Source organism: Melozone crissalis, unplaced genomic scaffold, assembly GCF_028551555.1.
Source record: "Melozone crissalis strain CALT ecotype California unplaced genomic scaffold, PUWL_Pcris_2 ptg000034l_1, whole genome shotgun sequence".
Classification (NCBI taxonomy): Eukaryota; Metazoa; Chordata; class Aves; order Passeriformes; family Passerellidae; genus Melozone; species Melozone crissalis.
The window spans coordinates 13,667,059-13,690,910 of record NW_026535812.1 but is presented as its reverse complement, the minus strand read 5'-3'; the positions used below and the strand labels follow the sequence as shown (position 1 = coordinate 13,690,910).

General features: G+C 35.8%; 1 protein-coding gene across 21 annotated transcripts in view; it reads left to right on the top strand.

The window, feature by feature from the left end:
• The window catches only part of DLG1 (discs large MAGUK scaffold protein 1), a 140,083-nt gene extending 118,037 nt beyond the window's left edge, over positions 1 to 22,046 (top strand). For 6 of the 21 annotated variants that reach the window (XM_054282808.1, XM_054282803.1, XM_054282816.1 and 3 more), the window contains 11 exons: positions 3,475 to 3,651; positions 4,432 to 4,501; positions 8,862 to 8,958; positions 11,263 to 11,304; positions 12,842 to 12,877; positions 14,405 to 14,455; positions 15,874 to 15,975; positions 16,208 to 16,380; positions 19,745 to 19,854; positions 20,221 to 20,312; positions 21,685 to 22,046. In XM_054282808.1, the coding sequence (XP_054138783.1) occupies positions 3,475 to 3,651; positions 4,432 to 4,501; positions 8,862 to 8,958; positions 11,263 to 11,304; positions 12,842 to 12,877; positions 14,405 to 14,455; positions 15,874 to 15,975; positions 16,208 to 16,380; positions 19,745 to 19,854; positions 20,221 to 20,312; positions 21,685 to 21,791 (1,057 nt within the window). In that variant the 3' untranslated portion in view covers positions 21,792 to 22,046. Of the gene's footprint in view, positions 1 to 3,474; positions 3,652 to 4,431; positions 4,502 to 8,858; positions 8,959 to 9,649; positions 9,684 to 11,262; positions 11,305 to 12,841; positions 12,878 to 14,404; positions 14,456 to 15,873; positions 15,976 to 16,207; positions 16,381 to 19,744; positions 19,855 to 20,220; positions 20,313 to 21,684 lie in introns of all 21 variants that reach the window. The other 15 variants (XM_054282819.1, XM_054282821.1, XM_054282824.1 and 12 more) reach the window with 8 other exon arrangements.
• The last annotated feature ends 1,806 nt before the right edge of the window (positions 22,047 to 23,852 follow it).

Sequence of the window (23,852 nt, the reverse complement as noted above, 5' to 3'; positions counted from 1 at the left end):
GCATTCAAAATCAAAAATTACATTTACCTTTGTGCATTTTTCTGATCAACACAATACATTCCAAATTCAAACAATGGCACTGATTTGTGCTTGAATCACAGCAAAAAATGATTTTGTCTCCAAGTTGAAGAAACGTAACAGTTTTACAACGACTAAGAAATTTTACCTAAGTCCTTTGGAAAAATAAGATCTGCTATTAGCAGCAGGCTAAGTGTACTTGTCTGCTGCCGTCTTTATGGTATTCTCAGAGTTCAAACAGTAAGTTTCAAACAACTTTCCCAAAAACTCAGAAAAAGAGAACCTCCTTTACAAGCTGACCTTCATTTATTGTGAAGTGATAAAATTAATTAATTTTTTATGAAATGGAACATAGAGCTGCTTTTGCTGAAGGAATTCCTGGTTGCTTTGTTTGTTGAAGAAATGCTTTGGTGGAATTTGGTCAACAGCCTATGACACTGAAATTAATGAGTGTGGCAGGTAAAAAGATACTCTGGAAAATATGGCTTTGTTACACAGCCATTACATTTTTGGCTTTGAAGCATAAACACTCATGAAATATGCAACCTAATTTCAATTTCTCTAGACTTGTGGATGAAGGATCTGAGTTACCTTTTCAGTGCTCTTGGGCTCCTGAGTAATGCAAAGTGCAATAAAAGAGAGGACTTGGTGCTTTCTCTAGAAAATATTTTTAAGACTTCCCATTTAAACTTAAATAGAACTTTACAGTAAATATCATGGATCTGCATTCAAAACAATAGTTGATGAGGATTACTAAATTTATTTTTAAGTTAATTTGTGTTTATAACTTACAATAAGTAAATGTATACATGGCATTTTTAATCTGTAATGAAAGTCCCCATGCAGGAAGTTAATAGAACCGTATTTTTTATATTCCAGCTTGTAGATAAATGCATCATCTGGGCTGTGAAGTGCCTTCTTGGTTGATGATGTGCCAGGCATAGAGGAAAAGCCATGTTAGTCACTTGGAATCAAAAGACATTCTTGTTAATGCTCTTTGCTTTTGAGGTCATTTATAGGATCATTAGCAGTTCGTGGTATTCCTATAAATGTTAGCTGCATAGTTTTGTCACTATTATGTGACACCGTAAATGATCTTTTTATACAACTATTTTCATCAGCTCTGACTTTTTTGCCCAATAAAATTATTTTTCTTGAAGTGACTTTACCAGAGAAAATGTGTTTGATGAAACTGCCTTTAATTGTGCAAAACCTGCTCTGTGTAACCATTTATCTTGTGGGAAATGCACATGCTGGCGATAATGGCTTTATCCATTTCTGCTTCCATTTCACTCCTGAGCATCTTTTCTCATGCAGTCAACATATATGTTAATGCTGTTAGGCCAAGCTCACAGCTTTTATAAATTTATATGCAAACTCAAAAATAGAAGTAAAAAGTGGAGCTGGTGAAAATCATTGCTTGAATGCTAACAAGAAATCTCAGGAAATAAATGTCACGATGCATGTAATTAATTCAGTGAAAATGTATACAACTTGAATCTGCATTGAAAGTACATACTGGATTATGTGCAGTTTATTTTGAGATATGAAATTACATTTGTCCAGAGTGTTTCTTGAACAAATGTGCAGAATAAATATGGAGGAATAGCTACTTCCCATCTGTATCATTTTCTTACCTGCAATATTTTGGCTATGTAAAAAAAGAAAAAAAAATTCTGATTTTTAAAAAAATAATCAGGATGTCTATCTCAAGTATGCTGTGGAATTAACCCAAAATATCGTATTATGAAGGTTGCACTGCTAAGGAAGGTGGTATTTCAACCTCCAAGGTATTTCAAATTTGAAGGTCTGAATTTGCTTATAAACGTAAACTAAAGGTACTGCAGATTCAAGTATAAGGTTCTTAATCTCTATTTAAGTATAAGGCTCTTCAATATTTTGAAGCCATTTAAAAATTTGTCTTTTTTTTAGACATTCTAAAAATCTTCATTAAAACCTTTAATCCTTTAGGATTTTTTTTTTTTAATATTTTATAGCCTAAGAAAGGTATATTGTCTTAAGCAGCTCTGGTTTTGCAATAGATGCTGAAATGAATTGGTATGACAGAATATTTTGAGTTTTTTCCCTGTAAACACCTTGTTATTGGTTATGAACACATACAGATCACTCAGTGCTTGAGGAAGCAAAATTCACAGAGCTGAAGAACATTTTGGAGCAAACAGGTTTTGACTTTCTGTGATATTAAAAATCTAGCAGAAAAAGGTATGTAAGACCAGTGTTCAGAATGAAGAAACAAGCTGAATTTGGACAAGGAAAATGACACCCTTTAAAATCATCACAGTGTGAGCTCTTGGTACTACTTTGGCTTGGTGTCGAGTAAAGTTGAATTCAGGTATTGTCAAGAAAGTGCAGCACTGACAGCACGTGAGCTGGCAGATTAAATAATGTTGAGGATTTTTTGAACTGTTTCATGCAAGCATTTATTTCACATAGGTGAGGTTCATGAACTATTTTCAAATGTGAAAGAAGTCCTTTAGAAGGCAGAACCTGAGCGGTATCTCTTGCTGTTTGCTCATTTCCATGTCCTCTTTAAACCCTCAGCTGTGCCAGGGAGAAACAGACTGCAGATATCTTCATTTCCTCAGGGAACTTGTCCAGGTAGAAAATCATCCAAAAGGCAGAAAAGATATGACTTGTAAACTAGATCAGTTCCATATCATGGGGGACCATGTGCCTTTCCAGACAATTGTGCTTTCTTAAGCAAAAAGGGGAACAGGATTCAGTTGCATAAACCAGTGCTGCTGCCAGAGGGAATGTTAATAAAACTGTAGTCATGCAGCTGCTGCTCAGGTATTTTGAGTGCCTTTTATTTGAAAACAGGCTTACCTTAGGAAAAAGAGTGACATTCTCTCAAAATGGTCAGGAAATTCCTGAAAGAATGTGCTTAAGGTTCTCTGCCTTTGGGTACTATGGTACAAAGTGGTGAGCAGATCATATTTCTAAGTTATTTTTTCTGTGAGCAGTATACTGATGATACTGACCTTTATTTTAACGACAGTACTAAACTGTACTAAATTACTAAATAGTTTAAATTTATAACTTGATATGGAAGTGTACTTTACAGAATTTTGACCGTGCTCTATGCTTTAAATACTTGCTTATCATTTTTTATCCTAGGCTGACATGTAACTTGCTCTGTGCAAAGTACTTATTGAATTGCAGTAGGTGTCTCCTGTAGAGCTTTTGTAAAGCACTAGAAGTTTGCTCTGGATCAAGTTTTTTCACATTCATTAAAGCTTAGAAGTGTGTGGGGGTACTGTACTACACATTCTGTGTGTGTATGAGAGAGTGTGTTCAGCCTTCTTGTAAGTACCTGTCAGAATGATGCAATCATTTATGAATAGCACAGGCAGCTTGCTTCGTATTTTGTGCTATTCATACTGTCCTGGTTTTTCTTGCTTTTTTTCTATGTTTAATTCTTTCTTTTGAATGTAGAGCTCTTTTTGATTATGACAAGACTAAAGACAGTGGCCTCCCAAGTCAAGGACTGAACTTCAAATTTGGCGATATTCTCCACGTCATTAATGCTTCTGATGATGAATGGTGGCAAGCACGGCAGGTAACTCCAGATGGAGAAAGTGATGAAATTGGAGTTATCCCAAGCAAACGGAGGTATGGCTCACTTCATTGACTTGGAGATGTCTGCTATTAAACACCTGATCTGATTAATACATATATTGTATATGCTTTTCTCTTCCATGCTAATTCTGTACCACATCAGCCACTCGTTTGATTCTTTTGTTTTTAAGTAATCTGTAGTAGAATTCTCATTTACTCAATGAAAAGTTCATTAAAACCCCATTTAGCTCTAGGAGTTGTGTGCTGAAGTTAATAAAGGTGGTCCACATCCACCTCTGTTCTCACTGTAAGCTGTGGGTTTAATATCAGATGATTAACCATTTGTGTATGAAAAGGTGCAAAGTGTGAATGAATTTTATTCAAGTCATGACACTGTCATGAATTCTTTCTACCCAGAACATGGAAAACTGGAAAAACATTCTTTGGTAGCCAATGGAGACGAGGTTTTTGTTGGCATACTGGAGACTCAAATAAGAGTTTAGGTGCTCTGAATCTTAGTATCTGCTATTGATTGATAATTGAGGCTGTTCACTTACTATATTGTGTTTCTTCTTTGCACTCTCTGGATTTATTGAACATGCATAGCCACAAAATACTTCCTCATAATTCTAAATAGTATACTTCCAAATAATTCCACAGAGCATCACTTGAGAAATAACAGTTTTCCATTAGCAGGCTTCCATTTTCTGAATGTGTCATAAGCAATAAAATAGTACAAAAGGTACACCAATACGCTTCTGCTATAACAAGTGCTAACTTGAAGTTCTGCAGTTTTGCTGATTTCTGACATTTTTGTGTGTGTTTTTGTGGTAGAGTTGAGAAAAAAGAACGAGCCCGTTTGAAGACAGTGAAATTCAATTCCAAAACAAGAGGAGATAAAGGGGTGAGTTAATTTAGTGTTAATTACACCTGGTATTGTGAATGGTAACATTTTTCTGCGATTTTGTGTGTGGAGAATCACTTTCAGATTTGAGTGAAAAGAGTAAATTCTGTCAAATAGAAATTAAATAATTGTGAGCACCAAAGCAGACTTTAATTGCCAAAACACTGCAAATTATTTAAAGGATTAGCATAGAAATATATATGCTTCCTAATACTGTAATGTACTGTAATGAGCTCTATATCCTGACCAAAGTATTGAATGGTGCCATTTCTAACAGCTCTGCACCAGATGTGATTTTTGTCACAGTACATGTGATGGGAATGAGTAGTGAGAAAGAAGTGAGGCTACTTAGATAGTAAGAGGAATGTTTGTAGCCAAAATTATAGCCATTTCATAATGGCACAGCAGCCAAAATTTTTTATTGTTTTGAGGGTGAGGCTTTTTTGCAATGTTTCGGCTGTTCTGAAATTTGAGAAACAATTCTACAACCTTACCATTTCTACCAGTACTATGTGACTAGTAAATTCAAGACTTAGGCCTGTACATTTTAGATGTAAGAATTAATACATCTAAAATTAAATTAATAATATATTGCCATTTCAAAAAAGCTGAAGTGTGCTTTAAGCTCCTGAGAAAGCTATTTCTTAAATAGTGATTATATTTTTAATTGCACTAATGCTGTAGCATTGATTAGTCATTATTGTAATGCTCAAGTGCATTTTAGTAATTTATTTCAGTTACAATGTTTTCGTAACTTCAGAAAGCACATCAAATATTAAAGCCTCAGTATTATATCCTGATAGTATACGACTGCAGAGTATAAAAACTCTAAAATTCATATATACGTCCCTCTGCTACATGGCGAACGTTTCTGTTATTAATGAAATGTCAGTTTTTCCCCTATAAGTGTTTACTTAAAAGAAAATCAATATCTCTAACTACTTCCTGATTCACAATTATGGTACTGCCCTGGAGATTTACTGGATTATTGGCAGTATTCTTCTGTTTTGCTGCTTTTGTAGCTTGGTATTGGAATAAAATATTATCAAGTGACATGGTAATTTGAGTTTGCTTTCTAGAAGTCATATAAAGAGACGCTTATATACTTCAGATTCTTTTCAGTACACTAAGGAATTCTTCAAATGTTACCATGTTCTTTGAAAGATATTTGCATGGTTTTAGAGGGTGTCTACCAATTAACTGCAAACAGTTAATTACTGATGTGTTTGAAGTAGCTTTGTGACAAAAGCAGAGTTGGTGCACAGTCCCTGTGTACTGACAGAGCACCAAAGAAATGCATGGAATACTGAGTGGAAAAGCAACTACGCTTGCCATTGATGTAGAACTGCAGTTCCTTTTCTGTAGTAACATTTCATTTTGCAAACACACTGTTCACAGTCTCTTGCTTCAGCTGTAAATGTTTTAACATCAGAGTTTCTCCTTGAAGTATTCCTTCTGTATTTTCCCAGTAAGCTGACTGCACTATACATATCCTCATGGACCATGTGCCTTCCTGTGTCTGTGTGTGCTAATTTTCCATTAACAAGATGAAATACCAATTTTATACAGTTTTTGAAAATTTCTACATTAAGACCTTGTGGAATCCTAGCGATGGCTAACATTAAAATCCTTGTTCCTTTCATTGTAAGGAAACCTAAAAAATCTGGAGCAAAAATGATTACATTCTATTCTTGTTTGTTCCTTTCATATACACATTTATCTTATTTCTGTGCTGCTTCTGATTTAATATATTCTTGCTTGTAATGACTGTCAATGATTGCCAGTGGGCTTATGAAAAATTTAATGCAATTACTATGCATTTTCAACTAATAAGCAAATCCTTCTACCTTTTTCTAATCATGATATCTTTTAAAAGTAATCTTTTGGCTAATCTTTTATGTAAAATCCGTATAGTATTACTTTTATTTTCTCTTTTGTTTTGGCAATGGAACTGACTCTGACCATTATACATGCAGTATATAAAGTTTCATATTAGCTCAGGAAGACTTACTGTACAGAAAGTTAAAATAATTGTTATGAAATATTTTCAAAACTATAATGAAGAACTTGATTATGTTTTATGAAGCACAGTAAATCAGCTAGTCCTTTTATTTTAACTGTACAGATTCCCCATTCTCACCACCTCAGCTAAACTGAACCATTGTAGCTTTTTCACATTTGTCTTCTTTTACCAAACAGACAGACTTGCCCAAATGAAACTATTACAGATATGAGTTTTTATTTTTTGAATTTGCATTACAGTATTTTTCAGTATACTCAGCAAGAATCTCCTTTGGACATATTTCTTTGTTGTCCTTATTCTCTAGATTACATTACCCTTCCTGGTTGTGAGAAATTATTTGCACTGAACTTGACTTCTGTTAGAGAAGGTCAAGAGGACCATAAGATAAAAATTTGCCTGCAGGCTTATTATTGGCTTGAAACTTCATCTTTTGTCCATGTGTCAGATTGATAATCTACCAGTTTTTACAGTGGAACAACAGTTTTAGTCGAACCCAGATGCAAGGCAATTAAAGGTTTTATGGATTTCCTCCTTAGCACAGTATTGTTATTTCCAGAGCTCAATGTCACTGATTGTGCTCCCATGGTACCATGTGCCTCTTTAACACCTTGTAATTTTAAGTAAGATTTTAAAAACATTGGTAATGGAAATATCACTGGAAGTTTAAGTATCTGCTATTGCCAAGCACGTCTGGCCAGAAGGATTGTCAGTCCTGTAGCAGGATGCAGCTTTTGTGTTGCACTGTAGGAAAGGAGCGCAAATACAGACATTCTCTTTCAATTGTACCAAAAAATGTGGCCCATCATTTGAAAAAGCTTTGTCCTGTTTGATCCCTACTTGTTACTGTCATTCATTCCATACTTAATGCTGGTAGAAAGGATAATATGCCTTTTTGCAACTCCATTGCATATAACAGAGGAATGTGAACTCACATTGGCTGAAGAAAGACAAATAATTACTTGAAAGCTAACATGCTACAAATTCTAGAAACACTTGTTAATAGAGTCTAGAATGCATGACTTTTTTACCATACCTTTTAAAAGATGTTTCTGTGGCGCTTTTCTTACTTCCTGCTGCACATAGGCTCTGCTTAGCTTAGAAATAAATAGTCCCCTATGGCACAGGGTCTCAAGACCAAGTTGGGTGTTTTCCTATTTTACCATCCTTTCTACTGTAGTTTTTTTCTGCTAACCAAATGACAAAAAATATGGCAAATTTTATGTCTTTGCAAAACTGGTCAGATGAGTCACTCATGCCTAAAGATGGAAAATAATTTCTGCTGATTTTAAGTTAGCTGTATTAGCTCTAGTTAATTACAATTAAAACATTACTGATTTATTTATACTTTAAGGTTTTTGTATTGACTTGGAGCATCAAATTAAAGGTGCTGTAGTCACATGATGTCTTCAGCAGAAGATATGACAGATATTAGTAAAATCTGTGCTAATTACATATAGACATACATATATAGGAATGAAAATGCATTGATGCTCTCCATCACTTGGACAAGCAGCACAAAAATAGTTTATATTCATATGGATGTAAATGTCTATGTAAGTAACTCTAGAAATGTTTGTAGCAACTGAGATGCAGAAATTCTTCAGCAACACAAGCAGTTAATGTCACAAGTTGCTGAACATGATCCTTGATATATACAGGGTTTTTCATGTGGTAATTATAAGTACACTCTTGAAAAACATAATTGCCTCAATAAACCAAAGAAATTAGCTTGTGTCTTTTCAAGTTAATCTTTGTATTAGGATGCAAAATTACATAGAACAGAGTAAATCCTTTCAGTGAATTTGCAATGAATTGCAATAGTAAAACACTGATACAAGTTTTGGACTTTTTTTAGTTGGATGGTAACACTGCCCAATACTTTTGATGTTTTGTTATAATATCACTTGTTAGCAAAAGCTTCAGCTTGGTTTTTTGGTTGTTGTTTTTTTTTTTTTTTTTTTTTAATACTGTAAGCCCTAAATGAGATAATATAAGTGATTTAATTGACTTTGAGTCATTATGGTTTGGCCACCTTACAGCAGCCTAGTTTTCCACTTCTTTTAACACTCATAGCACGCCTACATTTGTGAAATACAGGTCAGGCTCTACAGCATGAACCAGTTTTCTCACTACTAAGCATGTGAAACATGGAGGATCTGAGCAAAGCCATGATCCCAGTCTCTGTTTCTAGTGAGCTGAGCAGATGAGTGTTAAGCTGAGATGTGCACTGCATAATGTGGTTGTAGGAGTCAGCTTCCGCAAAGCTGCTGCTCTGGGCCTTTGTTCACACAGACATTAGACATCCTTTGTTTTGCCCCTCCTTCTCTTCTTCAGCAGTCATTCAATGACAAGCGTAAAAAGAACCTCTTTTCCCGAAAATTTCCCTTCTACAAGAACAAGGACCAGAGTGAGCAGGAAACCAGTGATATTGACCGTAAGTATGTGGCATTCCATGGAGAGCAAAGCACAGTAGAAGGGCCTGCTAGACTGCACTAGGGTGTTACCATGGAGACAGTTTCATGAGCTGCAACAGGCTGAGGAGCTCCTGGTGCCACTGGCAAACCAGGCTACAAAACCAGGGCAAGCCTTTGTTTGCTGTGAAAATCAAACTTAACACAAGAGTATCCCAGTTTGGAATAAACTGGGCAGTACTGTTGGCTAGCTGGAGGAGATAACTGCCTTCCAGTGCTGTCAGTGATGCTTCCCTGTTTGTGACTTGGAGGAGAAAGCACAGTATTCATGAAAGTATAATGGAGCTTACCAGCTTCTCAAATCAGTCCCTTTAGACTGGTTTATCAAAGTCATTCATTCTAATTGGATTTTCCTAATGAAGAGAGGTTACTCTGATTTTCATTGCTCTTGCCAGCAGTTAAAAAAAGTGTATTCTCAAAACGGAGTTGCATAAATTTGCTAATTCAGAGCAGGTTCAAAATAAACTGTGTTCTCTGCCATTTGCATTACTGATTGCACTTCATGTGCCAGTCAAGTCAAATTCTATAGACTCATTTTTCCCTGTGATGCTCTAGGAACTGTCTCCTGTCGTAGCGCCAATTTTATATATTACTGACAATTATTTTCTTTGTGATTGTCTTTTTATTGCTTGCCCTCTGGGGACTACTCTGCAGGAGGTCCCTGACGACATGGGATCAAAAGGCCTGAGTAAGTGATCAAAATACTCCCAAGTTATTTTAACCTCCATCTGAAAAATTACCACTTTTTTTTTGGACAGATCTCTTTGAGATTGGTGCTCCACTGGCATAAGGAGGTTAACTAAAACTGGTTCATAAGCTTTTCCTAGTTTGTAATCTTTTGGAGTTTTTGCTTTCAGGAACATGTAAAGTTTATGTGACTGTCACATTAGATTTTTTTTGTCTTCAGAAGCTTACCAGTGCTTTTTTGTTTGTCCTTAACAGTACTGTGTTTTTAATTTGGTGATTATTTTTTAATGTTACTTATATCTTGTCCTCGTATTTTTATTTATTTAAAAATAACCTTATGGCTCTTTCCAGTAATAGTGCCACCATTGCCGTGCTACTTTAACTAGTAACAGTTTTCACTCCTCTCTCTAGGGTTCTGATGTTTACAGCTACTTAAAGCAAACACAACTTTTCCTTAACAAGTGCCAGGAGAGTTTTTCTGTTTTGAACACTTATGATGCTTTTAGATCAGGTGAAGGGCTAATAGGGGTGACTTGAAGCACTTCTTGTATTTCTATTTGAATCAAGTCAGATTCAAAAGTTGCTGCCTACTCTTAGCAGAAATGTTTGTGTGTATATACCCCACCACTAAATGTATTAAAATGACAAATAAAAAAAGCCAAGACCTTGCTTTTATCACAGATATTAAATACATCCGCTGTTAGGCATTTATGCAATAGGAAAAGGAGTCTCTAAAGGGATGTGGCTAAGGGTCATTAGGGATAGCATTTCTTCCCAAGGCATGACTGTAAGGTACAGTGTTTGTGAAATTACTTGTAAGGGCCAGTGCACTTCTGTACCTGTCCTCAATCATGAAGTTGGAATTCTAGTAGCTGTAACATTCATTTCTCAATTCTGAAATGGCTACTTTCAAAGGAATTCCTGGTCTAGACCAGAAAACTTTAGCATTTATGGCCCTATGGTTTAGAACATAAAATCATAAGCAGCCTTTATGGACTTATGATCATACCTAGTTTGAACTATGTAATATGGTCCAGAAATATCTCTAGATGATTCTGTTCTATAAACAGAACATGTTTCCTGTCTGTTTTTCAGCACAGACTTTTAAAAACTGCCTTATCATACCTAATACAAGTTGTATTACATGCTGCACTATATTTCCTCTAATTTAATCCAGCTTTTTCTCTACAAGAGACTAAATGTAATCAATAAATTGCTTGCATAAAAGTTGAAATGCATAATCCCAAGGTTTTTACACAACATAATTCATCCTGAAGTGAAAACTTAAAAATTTCAGGGTTGCATGTGAATTATGAATTAGTGTACTTTTTGTAATCTTATTTTATGTGCTATTTAATGTTTTTCTTTTTATTAACATCAATTCCTTTCATATGAAATTAAGCTTGATCCTGAGAGCTATGAGAAGTACGTTTAAACTTTTATATGCAGTATGTATTGATTTCAGCACTTTGATATGAGTATTGTCTTTCATCTGGATTATTTTTTGTCAATTTTCTTTCTGTTTGACTCATGCCATTGGTGTATGTTCCTTATTTTTTCCCACTGTGTTGCAATTTCAGAGCATGTAACCTCTAATGCCAGCGATAGTGAAAGTAGTTACCGTAAGTGTTTTAAGTTCTTTGTTTATTCGAGCCCTTGTTTTGCAGCTCTTTCTTTGGTTTTGTTTGTCTGTCTTTTCTGGGTATTTACATGTTAAATAGAACTTCCCAGTCAGCTTCAGGTGAAATCTGTATTTGTGTATTTGGTGGAGTACTGCAAATTGTTCCATGTCTTTGTTTTTAAAAAACTCCCTAGAATCACTGCAAACTTCCTTTCTGGACATTTTTTATTGTTGTCTGTGATTTTCTTAGTTCAGCTTAATTTGAATCTACTATTTTTTTTTAAAATTACACAAGCTAGCTAAACATCTTAAATTTAAAGGTAAATTTAATGCTGACAAATATAATTTTATGTAGCTGAGCCTTAATACTGGAAGTGTAGCCAAACTGTGTAATCCATTAAATAATGCCATAAGTATCTAAAGTTTTTCACAACTGATACTCAGATTTAATATGTATATACTTCAACGAAAGTACAGATAAGCAAACATGTATTTACCCTTGCTTTCAGCTCATTTATTTTGTCAAGTGTGGGTGCTTAGTATGAACTGTCTTCAAAGCATACGACACACATTCAGTGCTGGAGTCAGTTTTGATAAATCAGCATGCTAGTTCTCTCTTCCTGGAGACATAGTGTCTCTAAATAGCACACTCAGTTTGCTTTTACTGCTAGCATCAGCTCCAGTAGTGGTTGCTATTCCCCAGCTGCAGTGGCACTCCATGCTCATGGTGGGTAACAGGCTGCATGGTGCTGCTCTGCTGTGCTTGACATGGGATTGGAATCCCACTTTGCCAGGACTGGAATCCCACTATTCGCTTCCAGGGAACAGCTCCCAGCAAGGCTGCAGGCTAGAGCTGGAAGCCATGGTAGAGCAGAGCAGGACAATAGGAAACATGAAGACAAACATGAAAAGAAGGAGCCGTGAAAGTCATGCAATGGTTCAGTGCTCAGCTCCTGGCTGCCTGCTGTGTAATGGGCACTGCAGAAATACCTAATTTATGTCAGGATAATGAGGAAGGTGGTTCATTAACAGATATATTTGTTTGGCTGTCGATCTTTTCAGAGGTAATGAGCCACATATTTTCTTCCAGATGATGACACTGAAGGAGAGAATGTGTATACATGTATGCAAAATGCTGTTGTTGTTGCAGACTGTAATTGAAAAGAAACTAATTGAGGGAGGCATCTGTGTTCCCTGAGAATAACACAGAATTGAGCACATATGGAAGTTGTCTTTGATAAACAGAAATTTTTATAGTTTTTAATGACACACCATCAAAACTATCTAACCATATCTGTTTCTTCATAAATTTGCTGCTTCCCTCTCTTCCCTCACTTCCATGGTTTTTCTGAGAGCTAGCCTTATTTACATTTAAAGCTGGTTATTGGTACTACTAGTTAGTTTTTTACTATATTGTTACTTGAGAAGCCATGATTTTATTATGGATGTCATGGATTTGTTTATCTCAATGTGTAATTCTGAGCACTTTTTATTAAAATATTCTTTTAATCTCTTCTTACTGCTGTCTAATATGAAAGTTATCTTGATTACAGATGAGTACGGTTGTTCAAAAGGTTCATTCTATTAATACTAATTTTTCCAAAGAATTGAAAAGCAGTGACATTATATACTTTTTGCCCTCAATCAGGGGATGCTTTTTCCTTGTTCTTATCTCTTTAGTAGTTTGCATAACTCTTCTTTGACCTTATAGCAATGTGACTTCTCCAAAGAAGTATCTAATTCTGTGTGAGCTGGATCTTTCATAGATGAGTTGATAGTTGGTGATTCCCTGTTCCTCTCCCTAGCCTAAAAAGGGTTCTGAAAGTATATACTGTCCTTCTAAAATCCATTTGCATGAGTAACTTTTTGATATATTAAAATGTACAGGTTGCATGGTTTTGTGTCTGTCTTAAGGTATTCCTCATTTGCAACAATTCAAAATTAAAGTCTTCCTTCATGTATTGCTGTTTGAGTGCAAATTTATTGCAAAATAAGAGAAATATTTCTGTTAATGAAATGGTAATATTTACATTTTAAATATCTTTTTGCATTTGCTTTGAAATAGAGAATAGATATATAGAAGCTCTATATGCATTTATAAAAGCATTCATCTGCCTTCTGTTTCTACATAAACTGTGGTGTAGCCTTGTATGCTCCTTTGCCTGTTTTAAGTATGGCTTATGAACATCAAAGAATGTTCCAAAATTAGACAAGTGAAATATTGGAGAACTGTATTTTCTTCAGTTCAAAGCAATGTCATGTAATTCGAGCTTGTGTCTTCAGAATTATAAATTCTCTGCTGTCACAGTTAATTTTTAGTTATTTTAAAAGAAATTTTACTCAGAGATATAATGTTAGACTAGAAGCAATCTTTTAGAGAGATGGCAACTGAGGTATATTTCAAATGCTTTCACTAACATTTAAAAACCCTACAGCTGTCAAAATTCAAGATTCTGTTATTTTAGTTTCATTCACTGCTAATGTGCTTCCTGGAGCTGAGAACAATCCAAAGCATTATTTGCATTCAACTTTGTCTTTAAAAATTAATTTATAAAACAGTAGTTGTTTAGTATATACATTGATAGCTTTCTTGGTAGAATTACAGTGGCTGAAGATGTTTATGGAAATGTCAATTCACGATAAAGTTAACGGAAGATCTGTTCACCTTGACATACATGGTTGCCAGCCATGTATAAATATGGAAAAATGTTCTTGTAAATGCTGGCTGCAGAGTGTGGAGAGCGTTCCCAGTGCAGGAGGCATTGCTCTAGCAGTGAATGACAGCATGCATGCCTTGCATCCAGGACTCGTGGGGAGCTGCACCTCAGCAATGCTTGACAATTCTCTTGTGCTCGATGCCAGCTTGACATGCCAGCTACACCAGGAACTTCTTTCTACTCTCTGTGTCTTATGCTTTAAAGCTCAGTGTTTGGCTTAGCTTTGTGAGGTCTAGAATTCATGGCTCTTGAAAGGTGTCCCTCGTCAGCATCATTGTAATGCATATTGCTGGGCAGTGTCTGTATCATCATAGTCCATGGAATGACTCCCTATGTTCCTTTAGGAAAAAAATACATTGATGTGTCTTTGCCTTTATATTTTAGGTGGCCAGGAGGAATATGTGTTGTCATATGAACCAGTCAATCAACAAGAAGGTTTGTAGCTCTCACTCAGTATGAAATAGTCTTAATTGTTAGAATGCTTTGCATGCCCTTATGTATTAAGCACCAGGATAAACTTCTTCACCCTTTTAAAGTTGAAACTTACTGTTATTCAAATGAATAAATCATAAAGGCATAAATTATTAAATAAAATCTCTGAATTATTTAGTGCAGAATCCAAAGGTGTGCTACTTCAATAATTCTTGTGTGGTTTATATTATGGAAGGAAAGTACAGTATGCTTAACAGTTTTGTCAGTGAGAACCTCATAAATTATAGTTTTCTTCTGTTTCATATTGCTTTAGCATTCTCATTGTTTCTGGCACAGCAAAAAGCATGTGAATAGATCATTTGTCTACTTACCAACTTCAATTGAAATGTCTTTAATCAGTCTCCCATTTCTGAATGGTTTTCTTATATGGCTAATTTAGTTAATAATTGCCAATGGATTTTTTCGAGAAAAAAGTAAAATTTAATGAAATGGAAATCACTAGGAGAAAATATTTTCTCACGCTTGCATTTAAAAAATTGCTTTTTACTGATTTCCAGTTGAATGGTTTCCTCTCACCAGAGAGGCTCACAAAGGGAGAAACAGCAGAGATGTTTGTTATTTAATTAATAATTTAATAGATACTAGATTCAAGACATTCCTCTTACAAATATAGTAATAGAGTAGAAAAGAAATAGCTCTGAGTCAAATTAAAATATATTTAATAGGGCAGACTTTAATTAATTGGTACTTATTTGTGCAGAAAGATTGAACCTAAAATTAAAATTTATACTGCTGAAATTGGACGTGGCAACATACTTAGGCATTATTGTCTTAAAGGTTCTTACAGTGTGATTAGACATAATCTGCTTAAACTTAATTTTCAACCAAAATCCCTTTATTATAAATAATTAAACTACTTTCAAAAGGTACTACACTTAATTTTGTAAGGGTGTTAATAGTTACAGAAACTATTTATATTTGAGTCATTTTGTATGTGAGTGCTTAATTGTGGCCTTAGGAGAAAAGAAGCTTCTCCCAACACAGACACAGAATTTTATGAACTGTGCTGCTGCTTAGGTGCCTCTTTGAATTGAAAAGATTTTCAAACCTCCCCTCTTTCATTTTTCCATTAGAATTTAGGATGTTAGTTTGTGAGAAGGCTTTGTTTTTCTCAAAGGCTTCATAATCTGAGGCTCATTTTCAATCACTGAGAATGAAGATTTGAGAGTGAAAGTCTAACATCTTATTATGACTGTGGTATTGACTGATTGATGTTCTTCAGTGTGTTTCTATTCTCTTTAGAAGTACCTATTCTTCTAAGTATGAAAATCATTGCTGTGTGAGAGATCTTATTTGGATGAACTCTTAAAATTTAACAGTCATATAAAATACAACTGACATTATTCCTTTATGTTTATTAGTCAGTTACACTCGACCTGTGATTGTTTTGGGACCCATGAAAGACAGAATAAATGATGACCTGATCTCAGAATTTCCAGACAAATTTGGGTCATGTGTTCCACGTAAGTCTCAGCAAATACTAAAGCAATTTTAGATTATATTTTTCTTTAATTTTCTTTAGACATCCTCTGTTTGTTGGATTTTAAAAAAAAGTTAATATATTGTTTAAACTATCTTAATATCAATCTCTTTGTGACAATTTTGCAATATAAATGGGAGGCTTTTTGGATATTGTAAAAAAAAAAGTCACTGTTTTTTTGTTTTGCTTTAAAAACTACTGGTTTATATTTAAAGATACTACTAGACCAAAACGAGATTATGAGGTGGATGGACGTGATTACCATTTTGTCACTTCTCGAGAGCAAATGGAGAAGGATATTCAGGATCACAAATTCATTGAAGCTGGCCAGTACAATAATCACCTTTATGGAACAAGCGTCCAATCAGTGCGAGAAGTAGCAGAAAAGGTAAATCGGTGCCACTTGCTTTCATTTGCTGAGCTGATTATATGCCTGTGCTGACAGGGAGAAAGAGAAGAATGGCAAGAAGCCATTAGGAACATTCTGACTTTTAAAGGAATTTGTATGAGGCTAGAAACAAAGTGTATTGTCACAGATGCATTTAGGGAAATAATGAAGCTTTGGAATAATGAAAGCGTCATGATTAAATTGTGGAAAAAAAGCAACCATAATGTTGTAAACCCTCTCATTTAAAGAGAATGCAGAAGAAATAACTACAATTAAAGGCTAATTAGCCTAGCTTACATACACAGATCATTAACTAATGAAGAGTAATGCTGGTGCAGTTAATTAATATGAGGATCCTCTTGACATAGACCTGCACAAAAGAAAACTTACAAAAATGTTATTCTTTGTGCTCCTCATGGTTTTAGCTAACAAAGAGAGTAAATGTAAAGAATTCAATTTTATAAGTATTTTTTCTATAACTACCCATATATTTTGAGTATTACCTTACAGTTTCTATCTCAAAGTGATTTGAATTAACTATTTATTGCAAATTCTAATTATTTCTAAAGTCTTGCTGAAGTTGACTTGATTTGTCTGAAAAAAAAGTTGGAAAAGGGAAATGTATTCCTGAGAATAAGGTGCTTGTCTTAAAGAAAATCATGTGGTGAAAATTTTTTTTGCAAATGTTCCATGTTGAGTTGATGAGAGTTTTTCTGCTGCTGACTCTGTAGTCCATTTTGACCAAATAGGTGAGTATTGCTATTTCTGGCAACTGAATTTACTGGAAGCAAAACCAGGGCAAACACAGTGAGATTCTGTGGGGCAAATGATGTTTTCTTCTCCTCTCTGTCACCATATGGAATGGAACCTGGCCCCATGGGATAGAGTGATAAAAGGAAAGAAAATAATATTAATTACAGAATTGTTCAAGTAAATGAACAGTATTTTGTATTGGAGGCTGAACAAAGCTGTGAAACAATCATTTGTGGTTAAATTATGAAATTATTGAATAGCTTAGACATTATAAATCTGTTGGCATTTGCTTTACTTGGTAGCACAAATACAATCCTTCAGATCCATCCTGGACCTGAAATTGACTCTCTTCTTTTGTCCATCTGTGGAGATTAGTAAGGTACAAAATTGCTATGAATCTTTCATAAATGGACATGAAGGACAAAGTATTAGCAGATGTCTCCATGCAGTCAAATCTCTTGCATAGGCACCATGGGACTTTGGGTAGATGCAGCAATTTCTTAGTTGCAGCTGACATTATTTTCTGGGAAACAATGGCCTATCCTTCAGAACTGTACTTCAAAATCATGACAGGGCTGCAGACTGGTTGATCTGAAGTTGTTCCCATCCTTGTATTCTTTTCCATCTTGCTGAAAAGATGAGTCTTTTCAGTAGGTTTTATTGCTGGGATACAAAAGATCATTTCCAAGTTATCTGCAATCAGTTTAGGAGAAGACAGAGCAGAAGTGACTGCTATTACCCCAAAAGAACCAGAAACAGTATTCCTAAAATAGCCTTCAGTTGTGTTCACTTGCCCATGCTTCCAGCTGATCCCTGTCTCTCTAATTTCCTTACCCACAATGGACACAGATAAAGATGCTTTCTGATGTTTCTTTTTGTTCAGCTATAGAAGGCACTGGCTGCTGTGCAGTGCTTCTCAATCAGATACAGTGCAACTAAGGAACTAAAATATATAAAATATTATTCTACATGCACGGTGCAAAGAGCAAAGTAGCTTCCCTGGATGAAAACATGTTTGTAGCACGATGTACTTGTGTTTATTTTCCTTGTCTTTCACATCTTCACTTGAAAAGCCTTTTCATATCTTCTTTCCTTTGGAATTATCAGCAGCTTGCAAATCTGTGTCTCGAGGCTACAGTTAATGCGTATTCATTGGAATAAACGGTCATGGTTATACCCCATAAGGTCCAGCACGGGTACTGTGCTGGCTCTCTAGCCCTCCACCCTTTGGCTCCTGGCTTAAATTGTTGGGCCAAACACAGCAAATAGTTTTTTACTTGGTCCTTTTTTCTTTTTCAAATAATGCTCTTAATTCTCGGTACTTGGAGCATGTGCCATATTTAAAGATGTGGACAGATCAGCACATGTAAAATACTCTGCTAGGACATACAGACACCTTTTTTAAATGTTACCAGTTGGCATCCAGACCCATGGACTGGATCTGGGAAACAGCTACCATCAGCTGAAAGCAAACAGACATACATATTGTTCATGTGGAAAAAATACTTCCCTTTAAAAATTCCTGAAGTAAAATTCTGATTTTGTTGGGAAAGACACCAAATGTAAATGATCCCAGTTATTTCTTCTACCAGGAACCAGAAGCATGTCAGTAATTTCAGACATTTTTCCAGGAATGATCTCCCAGGAGTTCGGGAATGGTGTTGTATGATAGGAGTAACCTTTGGTTACATGGTACTTGTGGGTTTGTATCCTGGCTCACAGATTTCTGCAATGCACATTGGTGTTCTGATAAAGAAAAAGTTTTTCTTTAATGTAGTCACCCAGGAGTGGTTTTCTGTTCCTCTTCCCCTGTAGCTTTCTAAAATGACAGTCTGCAAAATTAATCCTATGCTACTCAGAAAGGAAAGAAATAAAAATGTGTAAGGTGGAAATGAGCATATCTTAGATGAAAGGAACTGAGAACAGGAGGAGCCTTTGAGATGAAGCTGGAAAATTCTTTTGAGTGGGAGAATAGAGAGCGGGAGGAAAGCAGCCTTATCACACTGTCATCCAGCTGCCCAAGGAATGGTCAAGTTATATTTGTTTCTCAAGAGGTGGATAATAAATAAACACAAATAAATTCCTTTCACCAGCTCCGATGGGGTATTTTTACTGGCTGGTACCTGGGAGAGGAAAGGGCTTTTCTGCAGTTCCACCTGAATATGGTGGCATATTTCCCTGCCAGCAGGGGTGGGCACTCCCTCAGGTATGCCAGTTAAGTCATCTGGCTCTTCTCTAAATCACATCTGTGACATGGCCACCTCCCTAAAGCATCCTCAAATTAGTACCAAAACAAAGCAAAATAAAAAATGTTGGTGGTGTGGTTGAAGTCCAACTGTTCCACTGTACAGTTCTGCATTGCTGATTGGGCTGCAAGCTGTGATGAAGAAAGGAATGAAGAAAAAGGGTCAGGAACATCTCAAATTATGTGGGATTGAGCAGAGGAGATTGGGGGACCTTGTGCCAAAGTGGTGAAATCACAGTATCATTGATGCAAATACTCTCATTTTCTTGGTTTCAGAGGCATGTTTTCTCTTCTAAATTATTATGCTCTGCTACTTGTGACTTAAAGTTTGCTTAGTGCCTTATTCCTTTCTCTCTCACTTTTTAGGGTAAACATTGCATTCTTGATGTTTCTGGTAATGCGATCAAGAGGTTGCAGATTGCCCAGCTGTACCCAATCTCCATTTTTATTAAACCCAAAACAGTGGAAAATATCATGTGAGTAAAAGTAAAGTACCTCAGGCTAAATTGTTTGAGACTGTTGTATTTGAAAAGCCAACCACAAGTTATATGCAGACAATTGTAATGTTTGTGTTTTAAATAATATTTAATTCCCTGACTTTAATTTTTAGGGACTTTAGGATGGGGCTTCTTATCCAAATTAAAGGGCTTGAAAACAAATGTCATTGTGTTAAATTCCATGCACCATAATGCCAGAACAGGTCATTTCCACTACAGTCTTTGCTTGGAGTCTTTGGGGTTTAATCCATTTATTAGTATTAATATTCAAACAACAGTTTAAAACCTTAAAGACTCCAAGTATTTTGCATTGGTTTAAAAGAGCTATAATATTTGCACTTTCAGGGAAATGAATAAACGCTTAACGGAAGAGCAAGCCAAGAAGACATTTGAGAGAGCCACGAAACTGGAGCAAGAATTTACTGAACACTTCACAGGTGTGTTCTCCTTGTCACTGCTCTCTTGCCAGAGTTGAAATTTTATGGCTTGCTGTACATATAATACTTGCCTAACCACTGAGATAGTGAGCTTTGTTTTTCAGGTGATCTGTGATTATTTTGAGGTATAGAGACATCTTAGTATCTCTACATTGATTTCACTTTGATCAGCTAATTTAATATAAAAAATAAACAAAAATTTACTAGGAGCTTAATTTAGGTTTTGAAAACTCTTAGGACTTTCTGCCATTTTCCAACTTCATCAGCAGGTTCTGTTTCCACAGACTTTAACTGTACACTGAAGTACATGAAAAGCACATCCTACTTCAGCTTTGAGGTTACTGAGGTTTGGAAGAGGTGTGGTTGAACTTAGCTGGAGAGAAGATGCTGAAGCTTATGGCCTATTTGCCTTGCAAAGACATTTCTGATTCTTTCTCATGCACTGTTGTGCTGTGAACATTATACTTGGCCTATAACAATGGAGCAGCCTCCTCCCACAGGCAGTACAGCATTGAACTGCAGATGGGGAGAAGGTTTTTAAGAGACAAGAATGGAATGGTAGGAATAAAAGGGAACTAATTTACATGAAAGCAAAGCTCAGATGCAGTACTACTCTATTAATGCACAGAAGAGTGAGTCTGACCTGCCTCCAAAACTGTCTTCCATGCTAAACTTTATTTCTTGGATTACTGACACTGAGATTGTGACATTAATTAAAAATAAGTTGTCATCTCACAGTGATTGCTCTTCCAGGCTGAAGTGTTGGTAAGAACAGCTCTAACTTCTTCATTTTCAACCAACATGATAGGAATGAGTGTAGATTGCACTTTTAACTGTGTAAGGAAGCCTCTTGTCTAAAAAACTGGAATCTCTTGTCTGGACAACAAACTCCATGAGTTCCTCCTTATTTTAGCCAAAAGCAAAGGTAGAGCTGGGTAGGCATCTCGAGGTCAGCCTGCCTGGCTGTGCAGCTTCAGGACAGAGCTGAGGAGTTCACCAGCCTGGGAGGACACAGCCCTGCACTGTCTTGCTTTGTGTTAGAAACACAAATAAAAGCTGGGCCAAAAAGAATACTGGAGGATGTGAATTGACTCAGGCAGATTGGAACATGTAGCTAGGAAAAGGTTAAAAATCCCCTCAGTTGTAGGTATATACTTGGTAGGACAGTGGAAGTCCCTGTCCCCAAGGAAGTGCTTTGTGTGTCCTGCAGTAGCACTCTGTGCTTCAGTCCAGCACTGAACCCAGGAGTGTCCAAGGGTGTCTGTTCCTTCAGCAGTCAGAAATCCTCCTGCCACTCTGAGGGCAAGGAGCAGCCTGGCCTCTGCACGGATCGAGGAGGGATGATTGCTGATTGCCACATTATGTTTTGCAGCTATTGTCCAGGGAGACACTCTGGAAGAAATCTACAACCAAGTGAAACAGATCATAGAGGAACAGTCTGGTCCTTACATCTGGGTTCCAGCAAAGGAAAAATTATGAAAACAGATTTTTATTTTTCATTTTCTAACTGACATCACCTACTACATCTGACGACTCTTAAGCCCTTCCAGTGGAGCCTGCCTCTAGTTCTTTCCAGCGTGGTTCATACCCTAACCATCACATTCTGCAGTTCCCATAATGCTTTACATTTGGTGTCTCTCTTAGTTTAAATAATTTGTATTATTGTGTGTTGTTGGTTTGCCATTTTTCGAACATGACAGTGGAATGGCCTGACCAGCTATTAGTTTAGGGTGGGGGTGGGAGGGAATTGCTGGGTAAAATTCCTTAATGTTTAAGGGAAAGTAACTTTCAAAGATTTTTCAAAAAAGCTTTATAGACATTCTTTTAAAATTTCATAACAATTGAAAGAAAAGTTGTATTCAAGGAAATTGTAAATTATGAGTAACTTTGCACGCTTAACTTTAATAGCATGGTTTGGTCAGGGCAATCAATTTCAGGTTTTATTTTCTGAGTTCAATCCTATTGTCACAGTATCTTTTTTTCTTTTCAGGCAGTTAGAAAGAAACTTTTAAATTTTGAGTTAGCATTTTCATTAAGTCCCATTACTACTCCTAAAGGGATATTCATTTTCATAATTTCATACGGATATTCTTATAATCTATTTTTTCATTTTTTGCCAATAAAATTGCTAGGGACAAAGATATGTAATGTTTTTAATCTTCCTCATGAAACACTATTTATAGTGTGTTACAGAAATTCTTTATAGATAATGGTCATCACACTTTTTGAGCCTAAAAATATGTTTAGGTGCTAGGAAACCTTGTATTTTTCAGAGGAATGCCAAATTTGCATTGGCAGTAATTCAGAAAACAGCTGCAGAGATGGTCATTAGGGCAATGAGAGAATGATTCATAGCCGAAAAATGTGTGTGTTCTTAGGGGTCAGATTTTAATGAATATTTTACCCACAATAACTGCCTATTTTGTTATAATAAATATATATATATTAAACTTTCTTTAACTAAACTCTGTAACTATGGGAATTATTTTCTTTACATAGTTGCGCACACGTATAAATATATATATATAAAATATATATTTTTCTTTTACCACCTACTCCTAGCTTTTTGTTTTGAATAAAAATAAAAAACCAAATTAGAATTTACCTTCCTTAATCATGGAAAAATCAAATGGGCTGTGATGGCTGGGCATGAAGTCCAGGGAATATTAGTACAAGAAAAAAATACATGCAAGTTCTCCTCTTTTCTACACAATTCTGGGTGTTTGTCTTCCCCTGTCCCCTTTGTAATATGCATGTCTTAACCAAAGGGAGAATTCAGAGCCAACAATATATTTTTTTTCTGTACATGTTCGTCTCGGATTGCACAGGCACAAGATCTTCCATTTGCAATGCACAAACTTCTGTGCTGAATGTTATGAATACCTTGTACCAAAACCTTCAATAATGAAATTCTCAAATTCCCATATTATTTAGTACCTGCCATTGCTTGTTTGCAACTGATTGTTTTTTAGAGGGATGTACTTATGACAGTCATGGGGCAGTCACACAACCAAATCAGCTTTGGTTTGTAAAGAATTATCAACACTATCCATTCCATTTGTTAGAAAGAGGAGAACAGCTAATAAACTTTATTGTACAATATATTTGTCAAGTGTGTTTTTAATTATGATAAATACAAGTGTTGTAGCACTTTAGAATAATTGACCAAGACTGTAAACAAAAATCAGGTGTTAGAGAAACACTGGTGGCCACACTGGGGCTACTGAAGTTATTGTATTAAAATCAGGTTTAAACTTGTGACACAATTATTGCTGGTGTTACCTGGGCTGCTAGTGCAGCTTAAGGAAGTTAAAGCTGCTGGTGCATGCCCCAGCAGAGTTTCTGGTTTTCAAGATCTGGGAAATCAGGTGTGTTGTCTTTCTGAGAATTCCTAGCCATGAAAGTGCATGGTGTACTGGATTGATGATGCAGCTTTTGATAAATAATGTCATAAATTTTTAAGGCAACTAGAAGTGTAGTGTTGTCTCCCTCTTTCAAAGTGACTGATTGTTTGTGGTGTCTTGTGAGACATCTTAAAAG